Genomic DNA, 17,522 nt, shown 5'->3' with positions numbered 1-17,522 from the left:
AAGGACGTTGGATGCGAGTTGCTGCTCACCCCTGTGCGTGAGCTCCAAGGGGAAAATCCCTTCTTTGGGGACAGCTGGATCCCCTCAGAGGCTCAGCCTGAACATGAGCCTGCTCTGAGCAACTGCAGCTACTGGAAATGCTCACCGCAGCTCCGTAAGTAAAGCCACCACTCCCTCAATGAGAGCACAACCAAATCAACAATCTTATTTGCCCACAGCCTTACGGTTGTTTTCAAGTGGAAGGTTTCTTTCTACCTGTCAGCTGCAAACTCCTCTCCCGCAGTCCTCTGACACCGTTGCCATGTGCATCCCAGCTTGTCTGTCTCCACGCAGTCTGATGGAGGCACAGTCCCAGCACTGGGAACACAGCAGTGGCCAAAACACCCACCTCAGCCACAGGCAGAGGTGAGCTGCTACATTTCTGATCCTGTGACTTCCCAGCAATTCCTCTTTGTCATGGTATTACATCAGTTTCAAGCCTGCTCTTCTGCTTTTCCTACTCCACGTTCACTCCAACCACTGTTGCTTGCCCCAGATGCTTTGTTTTCTCAGGTAGTGATGGGAGGGATTCCCAGAGCAAGCAAGCTGGGGGACCTGACCTATTCCTCTCATCAGCAAATGCAAAGTAAAGAGGCCAGGATGGAAGATGCAAGTAGTATGACAAGAGGGCTTCAAGGCTGTGTAGGAAGAGTGCCGTGATTTACATGGATAGATATTTTGCTTCAGCCCCTTTATGTTATTAAAGCAAATTGGAAAACAAAGTAGCAATATTCAGACCCTAGACTGCACCTTCAGTTCATTCTCTGCTACCGGTTAAGCTGCAGAGCTGTTCCTCCAAGGATGTTACCCAGATGCTTTCCTAGCTCTCCTGACTTGTGCACACAACCAGTCCGTCTGCCTGCTCTCCAATTAGGGCAGACACCTCTGCCAATCTCCAAGGCAGGACTGGACAGCACAGCCCAGACCTGCTCAGTCCCATCTCATCCACTTCATACCACCACCAAGAGATGGGAGGAACACGCTCTGATAAAAATGATGTTTCCTAGGAGTTCTTGGAGGCTTTTATTTACAGAAGCTATTTGTCAGACACTAAAGCCTCCTCTATCTGATGCTGACTAGATTTCTCTAGTCTGGGAAACAAGATGCCAGTGTCAGGTCCAAGCTGTCTCCCTTCAAAGGGACATGGCTTCCCACTGTAGCGTGGCAGAAACATCAAACTTGAGATCTCTCTCTCTTCTGGCTCAACAGCCAGCCTGGAAAGCAACTTGTCTGCAGTGCATGGGATCACTGGCTGCAGGAGAGTCCCATAGACCCGCAGACATTCCAGAGTAACATGGATGATGGTGTCAAGCCAGAGCTTCTCTGCAGGGTCTTTTCTGTCAAGTTTCCAAGGCCTGTGCCTCTGGAAGAAACCGTTGGTTTGCCTTACACACAGGGCAATGCATTCTAAAGCCTTGTAGATCTGGAAATCTTCAAAATAACCAGCTACCTGCAGAGGCAGAGAAGCCACAGCCACCACAAACTCATAGTCCTCAGCAGCAGCCCTACCCAGGGCTTCTGGCTCCCTGTAATCCACAACCTTAGGAAAACAAGTCTCTGAGAAACACGGGTAAGTGTTGCTGGGGTTAATGCCAGGGGCTGTTGACCGATTCAGAAGTCCCCCAAGTGCATCTGCCAGTTCTGAATTCACAACCTTAACGACCTTCTCGTCATAATAGTCACAATCCCTCTCGGGAACACCCTGCCTTAGCAGGAAGTACCGAAATCCATCTACCGTGTATCGTTCATTGCAAGCAAAAGGATCAATCACATTGCCCAGGCTTTTGGACATCTTCTGCCCACGGACAGTCCAGTGGGAGTGCACAAATATTCGCTCAGGAGGGGACAGCCCAGCTGCCATCAGCAGCGCTGGCCAGTAGACAGCATGAAATTTGAGGATGTCCTTGCCCACCACATGGTGTGCAGCGGGCCACCACTCACCGTGCGTCTCAGGGTAGCCCAGAACACTCAAATAATTCACTAAGGCATCTACCCATACGTAAATAGTTTGCGTTGAGTCACTGGGGACAGGGATACCCCACTGCAACCGGCTTCTCTCACGTGAGATGGACAAATCTGGCAAGTCCTCTCCCAGCCAGCAAAGCACACGCTGGTAGAAAGGCTCGGGGGAAATGGCACGTGGGTTGTCACGGAGCCACTTCTGCAGCAGGTCCTGGAATGCAGACAGCTTGAACATGTAATTCTCCTCTTTGGTCCAGTGCACCTGAGAACACAGGAGAGAAAAAAAATTAGAGCTCAAATGCTTGTGAATGGTGTCACAGTTTGCACACAGCATACTCGGTTCGAGTTCCTCTGGAACTGTTTCTCTTCACCATCAACTCAACAATTTCAATGAAACAACTTGTTTCAACAACTTGCAATCAGGGTTCTGAAGCCTGCTGCCTGTTTTAGATCTAAGGCTGCTTTTGCCATGAAACTGATCTTTTCCCTCAACCACCTTGTGTGCTTTATCAAGATACGCTATTTTACAGCCTTTCTCCTTCTGTGTGAGCCAACACTTGTATATTTCAGTCTTCAACATATACCAAAGGAGATTAATCTCTGCTTAGCTTTGAAGTATGATTATCTGCTACAGTTGAGTTAAATCATGCAACCCCTGACACTGTATAAGAAAAACAGTGGTAGAGACACATTAGGTCGGGTACCCACACTCCTGATTCCAATGCTATTCAATGGTGAGACTAGCAACAAACAGCTCACTCATGAACAGCTTTACTCTTCTTTCACCCAACTCCTTTCATCGCCACTTTAAAACACTGTTTCCAAGCCAACAGCCCATTCTGCAACATCAGAATCCCTTCCATGCCACAAGGCTGAAATCTGCACCTGACCCTTGGGGTTTGGGATCCCATTGGCAGCTCTCTCCCATATAACCAAACACAGCTGTGAGACACAGAGAACACGCTTTGAAATCATTGTAAGTCTCAGCTGAAACACTACACAGACAGTATTTTCTTTTTAGAACAAAATAACAGGTGTGCAGCACTCATACAGAGCAGCCTAAATTTGGTCAGCAAAACAGGGGTGCTGTTACCTCATGGCCAGACTCCGCAGACACCTTGTGTGTGCAGCCCTGGGCATCCACCCGCTCCGTGAGCTGACTTTCAGGCAGGAAGCCCTCCTCTGCCGTGCAGTACCACCCCTCATAGGTCCCTTTGTAGAGCGCCCCGCGCTCCTGCAGGGCAGCCCAGAAGTGACACACAGCTTGGCAGTGACGGGGCTCACTGGTACGAATGAAGTCAGTGAAGGAGATAGCTGCCTGGGTGAAGGCCTGGTGGAACAGTGCTGAGATCCGTGCACAGAGTTCTGGGGGTGAGGTTCCTGCTGCGGCTGCGGCCTGTTGGATCTTCAGCCCGTGCTCATCAGTCCCTGAAAAGCCAGAGATGGTCACAGGAAGGGGATGTGGAACTGTGCTGGGACACTCAGCCTGGGGAAACAGGGACAGCCCAGGGACACCCCAGGGACACGAGGGCTGGGCATCAGCCCCAGGAATCACCAAGGCTGGAGAAGATCTCTAAGGTCTCCAAATCCAATCCCAACCCATTTCCCCCCCTCAGTGCCACATCCCCATGGTTCTGGAACCGGGTTTGTTGACCCCCCCCACCTCCTTGTGCAGCTGTGCCGCTGCATCATCGCTCTTTCTTAGAATCATTTTTTTCCCTGTATCCAACCTGAACTTGAAGAAAAGCCCCGGACACAGGGACAGCCACCACAGCCCGCGGGGCCCGGGGCCAGGCCCGACAGAAGCCGAGGACAGACGGCGCAGGCCCCGCGCTCCCACACTCACCTGTGGAAAGGCGGCTCGGCCCGGCGCCACGGAGGCCGCGTTGGCGATGCAGCGCGTCGGCCAACAGAGCAGAGTAGAGGTGCCCGATGTGAGGCGGCCCGTTAGCGTAGAAGATTGGCGTGGAGAGCAGCAGGCGGCGACCGGGCCCAGCGGTAGAAGCAGCGCGGCGGAACGGCCGCGGGAGGCGGAGAGGAGGCCGCAGCATAGCGGCGGCGGAACCATAGAGACAACAGCGCAGAGCGGCCGCGCGCGAGCGCGGATGGGAGGAAGGCGGGGGACGCGGCAGCCAATGAGAAGCCGGCTTGCGAGCGGCCGCGCGTGCGCCGTGGGGGCGACGGGGGCGGCGCGAGGTCGGGCCGGGAGCGGCGCGATGAGCGGCGCCATGTCGTGCTGCCGCCTGGCCGCCGCCGCGCTGCGTCCCCTCAGCTCCGTGCAACGCGGCCGATCCGCCACAGGTGAGTGGGAACGGGGCGGGCCCGGCTCTGCGAGGGCGTCCCCGCACCTCCCTGCGTCCAGGGGGATGTCGGGCACGGGCCCGGTCCGCTGTGAACGGAGCGTAACGAGGGCGCGCTCTGCAGAGCAACTGCAGCGCGTCCTCACGCAGTCTGACCGCCGTTCTGCTTGGAAACGGGCGGCGCTGGGCTGCGGCACGACTGAGCTGCGGGAAGGTGAACACCGCGCAGTGCCGAAGGAGACGTGCGCTCGTCCTGCCTGCGGTTTGCTCGCAGCTGGCTTCGTCTGAGCCGGCAGCCCCGCCGCTCCTTGGCTTCGGGATGGCCGCGCTGCCCGCTGAACCCTTTGCTTTCCATAACGTGCATCAGCGGAGCCTCCTCCGCTGGCAGGGACTCTTTGCTGCCGTAAGCACGGCTGCCGGTTGCCCCGTGCGGGTGTTGGAGCCCTGGGGCGGGGCGGGGAGCGCTCCTGCGTCTTCCCTGTGGCCATTCTTGTTAATTTCTTTAATTACGTTTTGATCTTCGTGCATATTTGGTACCCGCAGCAGGCTTGGAGCCATTTGTTTTGGCAGAGTAATTCACTGCAGTCGCTCAGATGTGGTATGCTGGGCTTTGCAAACGAGCAGCTTATTTACTCAGCTTAAGAAACGATTTGCTCTGTAAATTTCAAAGCATCCATTGTATTGCCAGTCTTGGTGTTCTTGTCCGTATGGCTGGGTCACCTTGTTGCAGTGCTGGAATGTTCCCATGCAGATGAGCAGACAAGGCTCTCCGTGCTCTGCCTGGGGGCAGAGGCTTCTGGTTTTGCCCTTGTGGGTTTTCTCAGCATTAGAAGATGTGTGAGCAGGAGGGCAGCTGGCAGAGCAGGAGCTCTCCTGTCAGACCTTGGGGAAGCAGCTCCGACCTGTCATTCAGAATATTCATTTCTGAACATGAAAAGCTTCTTTGTGAAGTAGAACTGCTCTGTAATGGTTGGGCACCCGTTGCAATTGGCAGTCAACATGTAGCTGGTGAGAAAGTTGTGCTGAAGCTTAAGAGAAGGGCCAGAAGCCATGGAGAGGTGTGACCTGATGCTAAAATCTTTGTTTGCTTTTAGTTTATATCTCCCTCACTGTCTACTGAAAAGCTTGGTAGAAAAAAAAAAAATCTTTGATACTATTAATAAAGAAAACATTATATATTAAATAGTCTCTTGAGAGAATTGCATGTTCCCAGTGCCTCCTCTCCCTGCCCCAGTCCACACTGGAAAGTAAAAGGTCAAGCTCAAATGAACCATTAACTTTGAATGTAGAAGGTGGCATAAATAATTAAGAGGTTAATAGTCTGGGTTGCAAAATGTTGGTGTCTGCCCCTCTAAGCAGTGGGGTTCCCTTTGCTTTTTCAGTTCACTGAAACCTTGTCCTCCTCTCAGGCTCTGTAATTGGGGGTCCTTCATACTCAGCACTTCTCCCTGTGTTCTCTCATTGCTTGTCTTCTCCTACAGTTTTGCAGTGCCATCACCTGAGATACCCTTCGAGAACACTGACATCTTCAGGTGTTCCTGGCAAAGCTGGCAGCAACCTACTTCTGTACTTAATTGTGGGAGGAACAGTCACTGGGGCAGGAGTTTATGTAAGATGCTTAAATAAATGTGCTTTTACTGGGGAAAGTGTGGAGGGAGGGTACCATCTTTACCTTAATTGTTTTTGGTAATGAGTTCTAGCTTTCTGCTGTTCCTGACACTGCTTCTGTCCGTCTCAGTTCTTTTTCATGCTCTGCATTAAATTCCTTAATTCTTCTTTGCATCTCTTTATAATGTTACAAAATACTTGACCGTGGGTAAAACGCACGACGTCTAGGGAATAAAAGAGATGTCAGCTCCTCAAGGTAATTCACTTCTGTTCAGTCAACGGTTCTGCAGTCCAAGGACCAGATGCATGCAGAAAGCTTCATTGCTTGCTCGTGGAAAGCAGTCAGCCTGCTGAGTCCCACCCTGTCATAAGTAGAACAGGTAGCTGTAAGAGGAATGCACTCAGAAAACTGTGTGTACACCCACAGGTGCTTTTTAAACTCAGATATATCTGGGTTTGTTTGCTTTAATTGAAAGCAGATGCATTTTCTGAGCAAGTAGGGTAGACAGAAGCTTATGGGGAATAGAAGCAGAATGATGCCTTGATGCTGTAACACATACAAGGTGTCTTCTTGTCTGTCTCCAGGTATACAAAACATTGAAGGAAAACAAGGAGAGATTCACCAGCCGTGTCACAACAGTAACAACACGGTCCCAAGAAAAGGAATCGTCTGCTTCTGGTGGGTATTTGCCCGCAGTTCTGGGTTTGGAGCTGTTTTGCATGAGCTGCTAACTTGAGGCATGCAAAGCAAATAGAATGGAGCCTGCCTGAAAACACAGTGGTAAAGGGAGGAGAGGCCCTGCTTAGGGCTGTCACCTTCTCCCAGCCCAGCAAAGAGCAGTGCAGTTCCCAGCACCAAATCCTCAGTGCTGTGCCATGTCCTGTTCCATTTAAGGAGTATCATAGAGGGAGAAAGGAGGACAAAGTAGCAAAGCTCTTGATAATTTCTTGCAGCCTGTATGTGGACCACAGGTCACTCACTGAAGGTCACAGGAGCATGCAGGTCTAGCTCAGAGAAACCAAATTTGTTGAACTATGTGGCACTATGAGTTGTGCAGGAAGCAGGCCTCAAGAGAAGTAGGTTCTTAGGAAATACAGGGAGATAGAAGGGAAGGAAGGAGAATATCTGGAGTGCTCTCTGCCAAAGGAGGTCTGTATGTGGAAAAAGCTCTGGTGACACACAGTTCTTTGCATGTGGACAGTTTTCCGTGCTGTATTTGCAGTCAACTGTCTGATCTGTTTCCTGCAGCTCCAGGAGCTCACCCTGAGGTCCCATCTCATGTTCCTTTCCTGCTCATTGGTGGAGGAACTGCTGCTTTTGCTGCTGCCCGATCCATTCGGGCTCGTGACCCCGGTGCCCGGGTAAGGGACGCCCTGTTCTAGAGGAGATTCACCTGGATGGCTGAGTACATTCTTGCTTTGCCTACGTAATGCTATGATGTTTGTCAGCATTGGCGTAGCTGATGTGTGTGGTGACTGCTTGTCTAAAGGTACTGATTGTGTCTGAAGATCCTGCACTGCCCTACATGCGTCCTCCTCTCTCCAAAGAGCTGTGGTTTTCTGATGATCCTCACGTAACAGAGACTCTGCGGTTCAAACAGTGGAATGGCAAAGAAAGGAGGTAGGTGTCGCTTGGGCAGTACTGACAAAGAAGAGAGCGCGTGGAAAAGTTTATGATGATCAGAGTATTCTTGTGAGGGAGCCACTGGGGAGCTGTGAAGCATTCAGAAGGCAGTTTGTGGACACAGAGTAGTGCTGTGTTTGTGATGAAGGCCCTGCTTGTGTATGCATGTGCACTATTGGCTGACTGATCCAAAAAGGAGCAGAGCATTGCGTGCTGTAGGCAGAATCTGTGTTGTTTGCAGCAGGCCAGATGACTGCTTTGTGGAGCCCAAAAGGCTGCAGAGCTGTGGAGTGTGGCTTTGCAGAGATGTTACAGACTTGTCAGTCAAGCAACAAAGATCAGGCTGAAAGGTGTGACAGTTGCCAAGAAGAGTGCAGCTTAGTATGAGTTAACTCAGTATTAAATTGAGACTTGTGATTCCCTTAAATGTATGTGTCATGCTATAATGTGGTGGCAGCTATAGTAATAATAGCAGAGTGGCAAAATCTTTCACCAAAGAAAATGAGGATAAGCCCAAGTGCAGCAGTGTGGAAACAAAGGAAAAAAACCTGCTTACCTTTAGAAGGCCTCCAGTATGCAGGGATCTCCAGCACAATGGGCTCACCTCCACTGCCAACCCTTAAATAAGGTCTGGGAAGGGGTGGATCCTGGCTCCATCCCTTCCATCACTCAGTGCATTGCGTGCACCTGGGCTGGCCCTGCCTTCCCACCAGGTGCTCCATCACTGCTTCAAGCTGTGAGACAGCATTTTTGCTACAGTATGCCAGTAACAGGAGAAATCTTGTGCAATAAGTTAACAGTAGAGGTGAGCACAGAGCCTTGCAGTTCAGAACAGAGCTCCTGGAACCTTGGATCCCAATGGAGATCCCTCTGATGTTTGTGGTCTTTGATTAAAACACTTGAATTTAACAGCGTGCAGCAGCGAGTTCTTTGCTATTTCTGAAGTTTGTTATGGTTGCACAGAGTTGCTTTCATGTCATTGGTAGTTTCTGTATAGCTGTTATCAAAGAATAACTGGAAGACATCTGCTAACTGATCTTTCCCCAGTATATATTTCCAGCCACCATCGTTCTATGTGCACGCTCGTGATTTGCCTTCTGTAGAAAATGGTGGAGTAGCAGTTCTCAGTGGCAAGAAGGTGAGTACTGCATCTCCAGCTGTCAATCTAATGTCATACAGTTCTTCCCAAGCAGAGCCCGTGTCTGAGCTGAAAATAAACAGCTGTAGATGGTGTTGTGGAGGTTGGCTGAGGAGAAGAATGTGGAAAATTTTCAGAAACGTGTTTACAGTGAATCAGGGACTATCCTAATATTAAGGACAGCATGTGTGAAGCTTGAAAGCAGGAGAAGCTGTGAGGAGTAGTAGCTAAAGGTAAAAGGACAGTTTGTGCGTGGGATAAGAATGCATAGAGCTTAGAGACTGTGGCAAAATGAGAACTGAGGTGCACATGAGTTGGAAGGTGAGTAGAATGTCATCTAAGTAATGGATGACAGCACAAGTAGGAGCAGAGTAGAGGCAGCAGGAAGGTGGAAAGGAGTTTGTGGTTTCCTCAGTTCTCTGCATCTTGAGAAAATAAAGAACTTAGTCTTCTTACTGCTGAATTGTTTCTTAGATTCATATCCTGGGATGATCAGTCTAACCTGTCATTGCTGCCAAAAGAAACTCTGAATTCCTATTTTCAGTTCCCCCCTCCACTGAAAAATTACAGAGCAATTCAACGGTGTGAAAACATTGCTCCCAAGTATCCTTCTCTATTTGGTGGTCTGTGCCATCTGCCTCAAGTAGGTGTGCCTACAGTGAGTGGAAGCCTGAGTTCCCCTGCTTGTATGTTTTTGCAGGTTGTGCACATGGATGTGAGAGGCAACACTGTGAAACTCAATGATGGTACCCAGATATCCTATGATAAATGCCTAATTGCAACTGGTAAGACTTTTGTTTTTATCTCCTGTTCTTCATATTGTGTCAGGCTTTTGATTTCAGGGGCATTAACTGGCAAACTTCTGCCACGTGGCAGAGCGCTCACACGAAGGGCAGTGATGCAGGCTAAGGTGGCATTGGGTTTTTCCACTTGCTTTATGTAAGCCAGCTTCTCTGGGATGTTCAAAGTTTTACTCTGTCAGAATCAGCAGGGAAGGAGGAAAAGGTGACTGCCCTAGCAGCTGGGTAAAGGCACTGCTCTACAGTCAGGTGCTTTAAAACCCTGCCTTCAGCAGTCGCAAGAAGAACAGCCAGCTCTTACCTTGTTGTGTATTATCAATGAATACAAAGATGTTATAATCATGAAATAAACAGGAGAGTTTGGCAAAGCAGATTAAAATAACAAAAAGAGAATAGAAAACTTACCTGCATCCTGGGCTCACTGCAAAACTCCAGAAGAGGGGCCTCCAGCAGAGATCCTTTCCTCCTGGCAGTCAGCTCTTAAATGGGGTCTAGGAGAGATGCAGCCAGGCTCCACCCCTTCCAGTAGCACAGAATGCCTTCACCTGTGCTCCCAGGGCTCTGCTCAGGTGCTCAATCTGAGGCTCAGGCCGTGACTCAGCAGCTCCCACACACACTGCTTCAGCATCTGGCCCTACATCCTTGTGTAGTTAATATGGAACTGACTTTCTGCAGTCAGTGGAGCAGGGTGTATGGCACTGGGTTGTTTGTGGGGGAGTTAAACTGCAGAGTTAAAACTTTGTGCTTGCACAGAAAGTCTTCCATGGTGAAAACCAGAGGGCAGCGGGCAATAGAGCGTATTGGAACAGCTTTAAAAGCACAGTCCAGATGGGTGATAGCTCATTGCTGATGTGGCCAGCAGTCATTAGTGTTTCTCTCTCCCTCCCCTCCCTCCCACCCTGTCCTCAGGTGGCTCCCCGAGGAACCTGCCTGCCATCGAAAGGGCAGGAAAGGATGTGCAGCAACGGCTGACGCTGTTCCGAAAGGTAAATCTACAGGCACTGGGCAGAGGCCGAAGTCATCAGAGACACTACCAGCATTTTCAGCTTGTTAGCTCTCTGCTTTGGGTCCAGGACAGCCTTGCCTCGGCTATCAGCCCCCCTCAGCTGCTAACCAGGGATCCTTTTGCTGCTTATTCTTTTCCCTGAGCAGGTGAAGGGCGTGAAGTCTGACGTCGCTCTCCCCCTCAGCCTGAGACATTCCTGTCCTACACTGAAGTTCTAGCCAAGTGTTTGTGTTAGCTCTTGGATTAGCTTCAGTAGTTTGCTGATACTCTGATGTCCACGTCTTCTTCGTGGCATTTCTTCACCTTCATCCTGTGCCTTAGGGGAAAGTGGATGAAAGAACTGAAGTTTGTTGGTGGACTCCCAGTTTACTTTGAAGAGAAGCTTTTTGTTGACAGGCTCCACGTTTCTTGAAATTGTGGGGTTTACAACATACAGGGAGTTTCTTCCTTAGTCTGGGAATGAATCAAGAATAAAGAGCCCTGTGGAAATGTTCTGCCCTGCACTGGACTTGCCCCGGTCTGCTCACTGTTAGGTCTGCTGTGATCTGTTCAGCTGTGTAAGGGATGTGTAAAAGACACATAATGGGAGACAGGGTGTTCCTGTAGTACTGTGTGTGCTGTAGATCGTTTGCATCTGGAGATTTCATTGCAATTTCCTTCTTGACATGTGGGAGAAAATGCTGAGATTGTGCAAGGTTTTCCCTGTCAGCAAACATCAGGAAGCCAGAGGGTTTGGTTTTTTCTTTCCTTTTTCTTTCTGTGCAGTAGAGGAAGAGAAGGAAGGAGAAACATGTCTCCCATTTTAAGGAAAGAGTTACTCTTATTTCAAAGGGAGAAAGTGCAGAATTTTCCCACTGCCATTCCTGTTTGAAATGAGAATAAATCTTCTTTCAGATTGAGGACTTCAGAAATCTGGAGAAGATTTCAAGACAAGTCAAGTCCATCACAATTATTGGTGGTGGTTTTCTTGGCAGTGAGCTGGCCTGTGCTCTGGGCAGAAGAGGTAAGTGTGCTCCAGCAGGCAGCTTGCTTCAGCTGGCAGCTTTACAGAAGCAGCAGGCATTGAATGCAATCAGCCTGACATCACACACCGTTTTTTTTTTAGTCCACATCTGCTGGATTTTTGCACAGATTTGCTCTTTCCTTTCAGCACAAACCAGAAACCTGGAGGTGATTCAGCTGTTTCCAGAGAACGGCAATATGGGCAAAGTCTTGCCTGAATATCTGAGCAACTGGACCACAGAGAAAGTCAGAAGAGGTGAAGCTGTGCTCCAGTGTCCTGCTTCAGCTGAAGCCCTCCTGGCCCCGTGCAAGCAGTTACATTTCCTTTTTGTTTCCAGAGGGCGTTAATGTTATGCCTAATGCTGTGGTCAAGTCTGTCTCTGTCTCTGGAAATCGACTGGTGATTAAACTGAAAGATGGCCGAAAGGTGAATCTGAATGCAGGGGCTGGGAATGTTTGCAGGGCCACTGAGAGAAACAGAGTAATTGTTACAAATTATCCCACAGGTGGAGACCGACCACATCGTGGCTGCGGTTGGGCTGGAGCCTAACGTGGAATTAGCAAAGTCTGCTGGTCTGGAGGTGGATTCTGACTTTGGAGGGTTCAGGGTGAATGCAGAGCTGCAGGCACGCTCCAATATCTGGGTGGTGAGTACGTGTGAAGGGGTTTTCTTCCAGCTGCTTTGACCAACGCAGTCAAAGAGCCTGGAATCCTGGGGGCTGGCATACCTAAATTGGGTGAATGGTGTAAAGTAATGAGCCCAGGTGCTGTGCCTTGGAGCCTGTCCATGCACTACAGCACGCCTTGGTACTGTGGTAGCGACTGCACTCCTTTATCTGTGCTCCCTAAGAGAACCTGGGGTGACTTAAAGGTAGTGTGGGTTGCTGTGTTGTGTCAGAGCCCTTTTGGTGGGGAGCTGAGACTGATTCCTCTAGGGAAAAAAAAACCAAACCAAGCACATACCTGATGCTGCCTTAATTTTCTGCAGCTCAGTGAAAAATGTTGAGAAGATAGAGCTGGAATAGCCTGGGAAATGGAAGAAGGTGTGAAGGAGAGGGGGCTGGCAGAACAACTCACTTCCTTGTCTCGGTCATCTTTGTCCCACTGCCTCTTTTGTGTGTTAATTTGGGCTTTTGATGTCTGTGTTCAGTCATCACTGAATGAATTTCTCTTTAAGGCTGGGGATGCTGCTTGCTTCTATGATATCAAACTAGGTAGAAGACGTGTAGAGCACCACGATCACGCTGTTGTGAGTGGCAGACTAGCTGGAGAGAACATGACGGGAGCTGCAAAGCCCTACTGGCATCAGTCTATGTTCTGGTAATGCTGAGTGCTTGTAAAGCTGCTTATTTGACCATGCTGTTAGGAGCTCTCACAAGATACACCTCGTAAAGCTTCCTGTTTTCAGGCTGCAATGAATGCAGAGCAAATACCTGTGCAGCTTATTTGCAGAGTCTCAGGGAACTGGAGCACACGTGAGCTTTCACTGCCCTGCCTTCTCTAAGCTATTCTTTGCCCCTGCAGAATCCAGTTTCTCCCCGATTGTGTATAATTCAACAGAGCAAGAAGCAAAGAGATAGCAGCTCCTTTCTTCAAGCAGGTTGATCTGCACCCTGAACTTCTGTTAGAATTATTGGGAACTCCCCAGCACAATCTGTTGGTTTCAGTTCTGGTGAACCTTTGCTGATTAGCTCCACTGGTGCCTTGGTAGCAACACAGGAGTGTACGCAGGCCTGTTTTTGAAAGCATTTGTAAGGAATGAAGAAAACAAAGCATTTTCTTTTAAATTCTTTAAAAAGAGGGCAAAAATTGGTCAGAATGCACCAGAAGTAGAGCGAGCACAAGTTTAAACGTGGGAAAAGAGCTTTTGCTCCTTGGGGAAGAACCCCTCCAAAAAGAATCCCTTACGACTCCTCATCACGTGTCTGAACTCTGGGTCTGTGCCACATGGGCTCTGCACACAGAGCATTTATTACTCAGCTGTTAAATGAGGAAACTGAAGCACCTTTTAACTGTGTGTTTTCCTGGGAGGTGCTATGTGAGACTGGGGGCTGTGAGCTGCAGCCTCAAGTGTGGCTGGCAGGTGTGAAGTGAAAGCCTGCCAGCCTTTGCTGGCTTAGATGTCCTGTTCCTGTGCTAAAAAGCTGCCAAACAGCAGGAAATCCTTCAACGTTTTTCCCAGTGCTCAGAATTCCTTCAGAGCTCCATGGTTCTAACTCAGAAGGACGAGGCATTCGGGTAATCCATGAATGTACCAGTGTTATAATTAAGAAATACACAGGAAAGTCAGGCTAAACAGGTTATCACACTAAAGAAGAACAGATGGAAAGCTTACCTTGGGGCTCACTGAGAAGACTCCAAGAGAAGCAATCTCCAGCAGAGATCCTTCCCCACTGGCAGTCAGCTCTTAAATGGGGCCCAGGAGAGGTGCAGCCAGGCTCCATCCCTTCCAGTAGCACAGAATGCCTTCACCTGTGCTCCCAGGGCTGACCCAGTGCTCAATCCGAGGCTCAGGCTGTGATTCAGCAGCTCCCACAAACCCTCTGATCAGGTGGCCTCATCTGGAACCCAGAGAAGCACTTGCTTCTGCCCCAGCTCTGCAAGTTTCATTGGCACTCACTGAACAGCACAGAAGATTTCTGCCACTTCCCACTAATTGTGTACCTACTGCTTGTGTCCTGGTGCCCCTATCTGGCTCCTGAGCTTAGGTGTGTAACTTCCTAAAGGGTGAAGGTGCACACAGCTCATGGAAGCAGCCTGGCTTCCTTCAAGGAGAAATCTGACACGTTTTGAGTTCCCCGTTGGTTAAACTGGTGGCTTCTGTGATGGATGCACTGTCCTGATTCCTCCTTACGCAACGCTGTCAGGAGGATTTGGGATTGCTGCGTGTTTGCCATGCTGTTCCTACAGATGAGCTTTGTTGTTAATTCCTAGGAGCGATCTGGGTCCTGATGTGGGCTATGAAGCAATCGGCCTCGTCGACAGTACCTTGCCTACAGTCGGGGTCTTTGCTAAAGCAACAGCAAAAGACACACCAAGATCTGCAACAGAGCAGTCAGGTGGGTTCCTGGCCTTCCTTGGGAGCTGTGTGCCTGCATGGAGGCTTTTGTGGCCGGCTCTGTGCGGCCGCAGGGAGGATCTGGTCTCACCTGTGTGCTCTATTCTAGACCAAGCTTTAAATGCTGGTTTTGATGTTAAAATGTGATTAAAAACATAATGTTCCACTGGGGCAAAATGCAGTTTATTTACCATATTAAGAGGGGAGGTTTAGATGAAGTACAAGGAAGAAACTCTTTCCTTGGGGGGTGATGAGGTACTGGCACAGCTTGTCCAGAGAAGTTATGTGTGCCCCATCCCTGGAGGTGCTCAGGGCCGGGTTGGATGGCCGTTCCCATGGTGTGGGGTTGGAAGCAGTTGATCTTTGAAGGTCTCTTTGAACCCAAACCATCCTGTGATTCTGTGGTGTGTTTGGCTGTGGAAGCTGGAAGCTGTCAGAGTTGTGCTTTGTGTTAGGGTTGCTTCTTTATTGTGTTACAGAAGCTTTTGCTGGACACAACTCCAAAGAAAGCACACCTAAATCTTTTACAGAAGCCATCTGCCTGTCCTGCTTTCCCCAGCACAGAGAGCTCCTCCTTTTTTCTGCACTGGATGTTTGATGTCTCCCATCTTTGCCTTAGGGACAGGTATTCGATCAGAAAGCGAAACAGAAGCAGAAGCCTCAGAAGTTCCCATTTCTCCAAGCTCTTCACCAACGCCTCAAGTTCCAAAAGAAGGAGAAGATTATGGCAAAGGGGTCATTTTCTACCTCAGGGATAAAGTGGTGGTGGGAATTGTATTATGGAACATCTTCAACAGGATGCCTATTGCTCGAAAGGTCAGTAGAGGACGAGTATGCTGAACCAGGGGGCTGTGGCATTCAGCTTGCTTAGATCCAGGACTTTCTTGTGGAAAAATCAATCTATCAGTAGATAATGAGGATACATAAAGGCAGATGTTGTTCTAGCATGAAATTACCAGCATGATAAATGAGAGGAGAGCAGTGGATATTGTCTTTCTGGACTTGATTACGACTTATGACACTGGACCTCTCCTCACAAATAAACTGATGCAGCCAGGGCTGGGTGAGCAGGGAGGTGCACTGCAAAGTGGCTGAAGGGCCAAGGCCAGAGGGTGGGGATCAGAGATGCAAAGCCTGCTTGGCAGGGGACCCCAGGGTCAGTGCATCCCACTGTATTGTTTATAGGACATACGAGTTTGAATGCATGTTTCCTTCTTTCAGATCATCAAAGATGGGGAGGAGCATGCTGATCTCAATGAAGTAGCAAAGCTTTTCAACATCCACGAAGACTAAACTCCAGGATCACTGCAATAGGAGGAGTGAGTAGGGCTGTGTTTGTCCCTTCCGTTTGGAGAGCTTGCTTTGAGCACTTGTGAATATTTCCCATCACCTAGAATTCTAATATTTCACCAATAAAATCAGACTCTTCTAAGTTAAGTGCCTCCTTCCTGCACTTGTTGCATTGCTGGTTTTGAAAGGGCAGCCTGTGGCGTGCTGCTGCTGGTAGTTTTTCCCTCTTATCAACACCAGAGAAGCCTGCAGAGGTGTTGTTTTCTCCCAGCACTGTGTGGCTGGTGAGCTTTCTGTCCTGACTGGGTGGAGGGCTGTGCTCGTGGTAACAAATTCTGCCCTGATGGGATGAAATAGTCCTTGGAGCAGCTAACAGTTACAACCTGCTACACTAAGGCTGCCTGAAGACCCTCCAGCTCACTTCCCCTCCTTCTGTCTGTGATTTGAGTCAGGGATCCCAAAAGTTTCAGTGCTGCTGTTGATTTGTCCTGTTTGACTCATACTTGCACCACGTTGTATCACACTGGGCAAGCGTGGAACCTCACCTGGTGTTGGGATGGGAGCACAGAAATGAGCTATCTACCCTCTCAATTTTTGAGGCTGCCCTTTGCTGCTCTGTTGTTCCCCTATGAACGATGCCACGTGCAGTGCTGTACCCCTCAGGCTGGTGGGGCACAGCCCAAGCTTTCCTTTCACTGCACTGTGAAGGCATTCCTGCCCCCCTCGGTCTCCTGTTCTGCAGTCTGATCAGCAACTGGACAGAAGTGATGGAGAACCTTACTGGGTCTAAGGCTGAAGGCTCACCTGGACAGGGCCTTGATTACAGGGATTGGAATGGGCCTGCAGTGTGTTTAGGTGCCAGCCTGACTGTCTTCAGAAAGCTTAGGAGCTCCTCCACTATTTTCTCCAGGCCTCAGGGAGGGGCACCAGGGAACCACTGCTCTCACCAGAGCTTCAGGCTGGGCTCAGCCAAGTCCGAAGGGCAGCACGAGGCCAGCATCTGCATCCATGGAGAGCTAGGAGAAAACCAAAGTGAAAGCCAAGAAACGTTGTTTCTTCAGGCTGGGTTTGTTCACCACGAGATCCCCGCTCCCTCTCCGAGTTCTTCGTTTTGGCACAGGGTGATGATGAGAAAGGGGAGCTGGCAAACCACACTGTCCAGATGCGGGCACAGGGGGAGGGCAGCCCAGCTGGCAGCAGAGCTGCTGCATCCTCCTCCTGCCCCTGGCAAGTCCCAGGGAAGCCAATGCAGCTGCTCTCACCCAGGTGAGGAGCTACAGCACACCTTGCAGTCCTACACAGGTTCGTGAGGGACTGCTGCAGTCCTGGGGCTCGTCCTGCTGGCAGCAGCATGCCAAGGCCAGCACACCTCCTGCAGTGCTGCCAGTCCCCCCAGAGCTGCAGGCCCCTGGTTGATGGGAGGCAGCTGGAGTCCCTCCCTCCACTGCAGCCCCGCGGCTCTGCTGGGCACAGTGGGCACCGTACAAAGAAGAAGAGGCAAGAGACAGGGGGCCTGATGCAGGTTTTTTTCTGTACATAAGTGTTTTTGACACCACAGCCTGTTGCTTATAATAAAACAGAAATCAGAAAGAGCAGCCAGAATAACACACCCAAAGGCAAAAATCCTCGGCTTAAAAAAGGACTGGCCAGACCCCAGTGAGGGGAGGCCAGCAGCTGGGAGTCCAAGGGGGAAAG

General features: G+C 49.9%; 2 protein-coding genes across 2 annotated transcripts; one reads left to right on the top strand and one right to left on the bottom strand.

Annotated features, from left to right (window-relative positions):
* Nucleotides 1-1,075: 1,075 nt before the first annotated feature.
* On the bottom strand, nucleotides 1,076-4,231 carry LOC306951367 (methionine--tRNA ligase, mitochondrial-like; the record flags this gene model as incomplete). The annotated part of the gene is made up of 3 exons (XM_079541854.1): nucleotides 1,076-2,263; nucleotides 3,095-3,429; nucleotides 3,757-4,231. 3 exons carry the CDS (start codon nucleotides 4,229-4,231, stop codon nucleotides 1,076-1,078), a joined length of 1,998 nt encoding a protein of 665 aa, XP_079397980.1.
* Nucleotides 4,230-15,912, top strand: AIFM1 (apoptosis inducing factor mitochondria associated 1; the record flags this gene model as incomplete). The annotated part of the gene is made up of 16 exons (XM_079541945.1): nucleotides 4,230-4,302; nucleotides 5,783-5,910; nucleotides 6,495-6,588; nucleotides 7,159-7,271; nucleotides 7,400-7,530; nucleotides 8,581-8,671; nucleotides 9,372-9,456; nucleotides 10,381-10,457; nucleotides 11,372-11,480; nucleotides 11,628-11,735; nucleotides 11,818-11,906; nucleotides 11,986-12,126; nucleotides 12,657-12,799; nucleotides 14,414-14,538; nucleotides 15,157-15,353; nucleotides 15,759-15,912. 16 exons carry the CDS (start codon nucleotides 4,230-4,232, stop codon nucleotides 15,828-15,830), a joined length of 1,776 nt encoding a protein of 591 aa, XP_079398071.1. The 3' UTR covers nucleotides 15,831-15,912.
* Between the last annotated feature and the right edge of the window lie 1,610 nt (nucleotides 15,913-17,522).

Source organism: Tetrao urogallus (assembly GCF_951394365.1).
Source record: "Tetrao urogallus genome assembly, chromosome: 13".
In the NCBI taxonomy this organism is placed as follows: domain Eukaryota; kingdom Metazoa; phylum Chordata; class Aves; order Galliformes; family Phasianidae; genus Tetrao; species Tetrao urogallus.
Note: the sequence above shows the minus strand (reverse complement) of the source record. Positions and strands in the feature narration are given on the sequence as shown.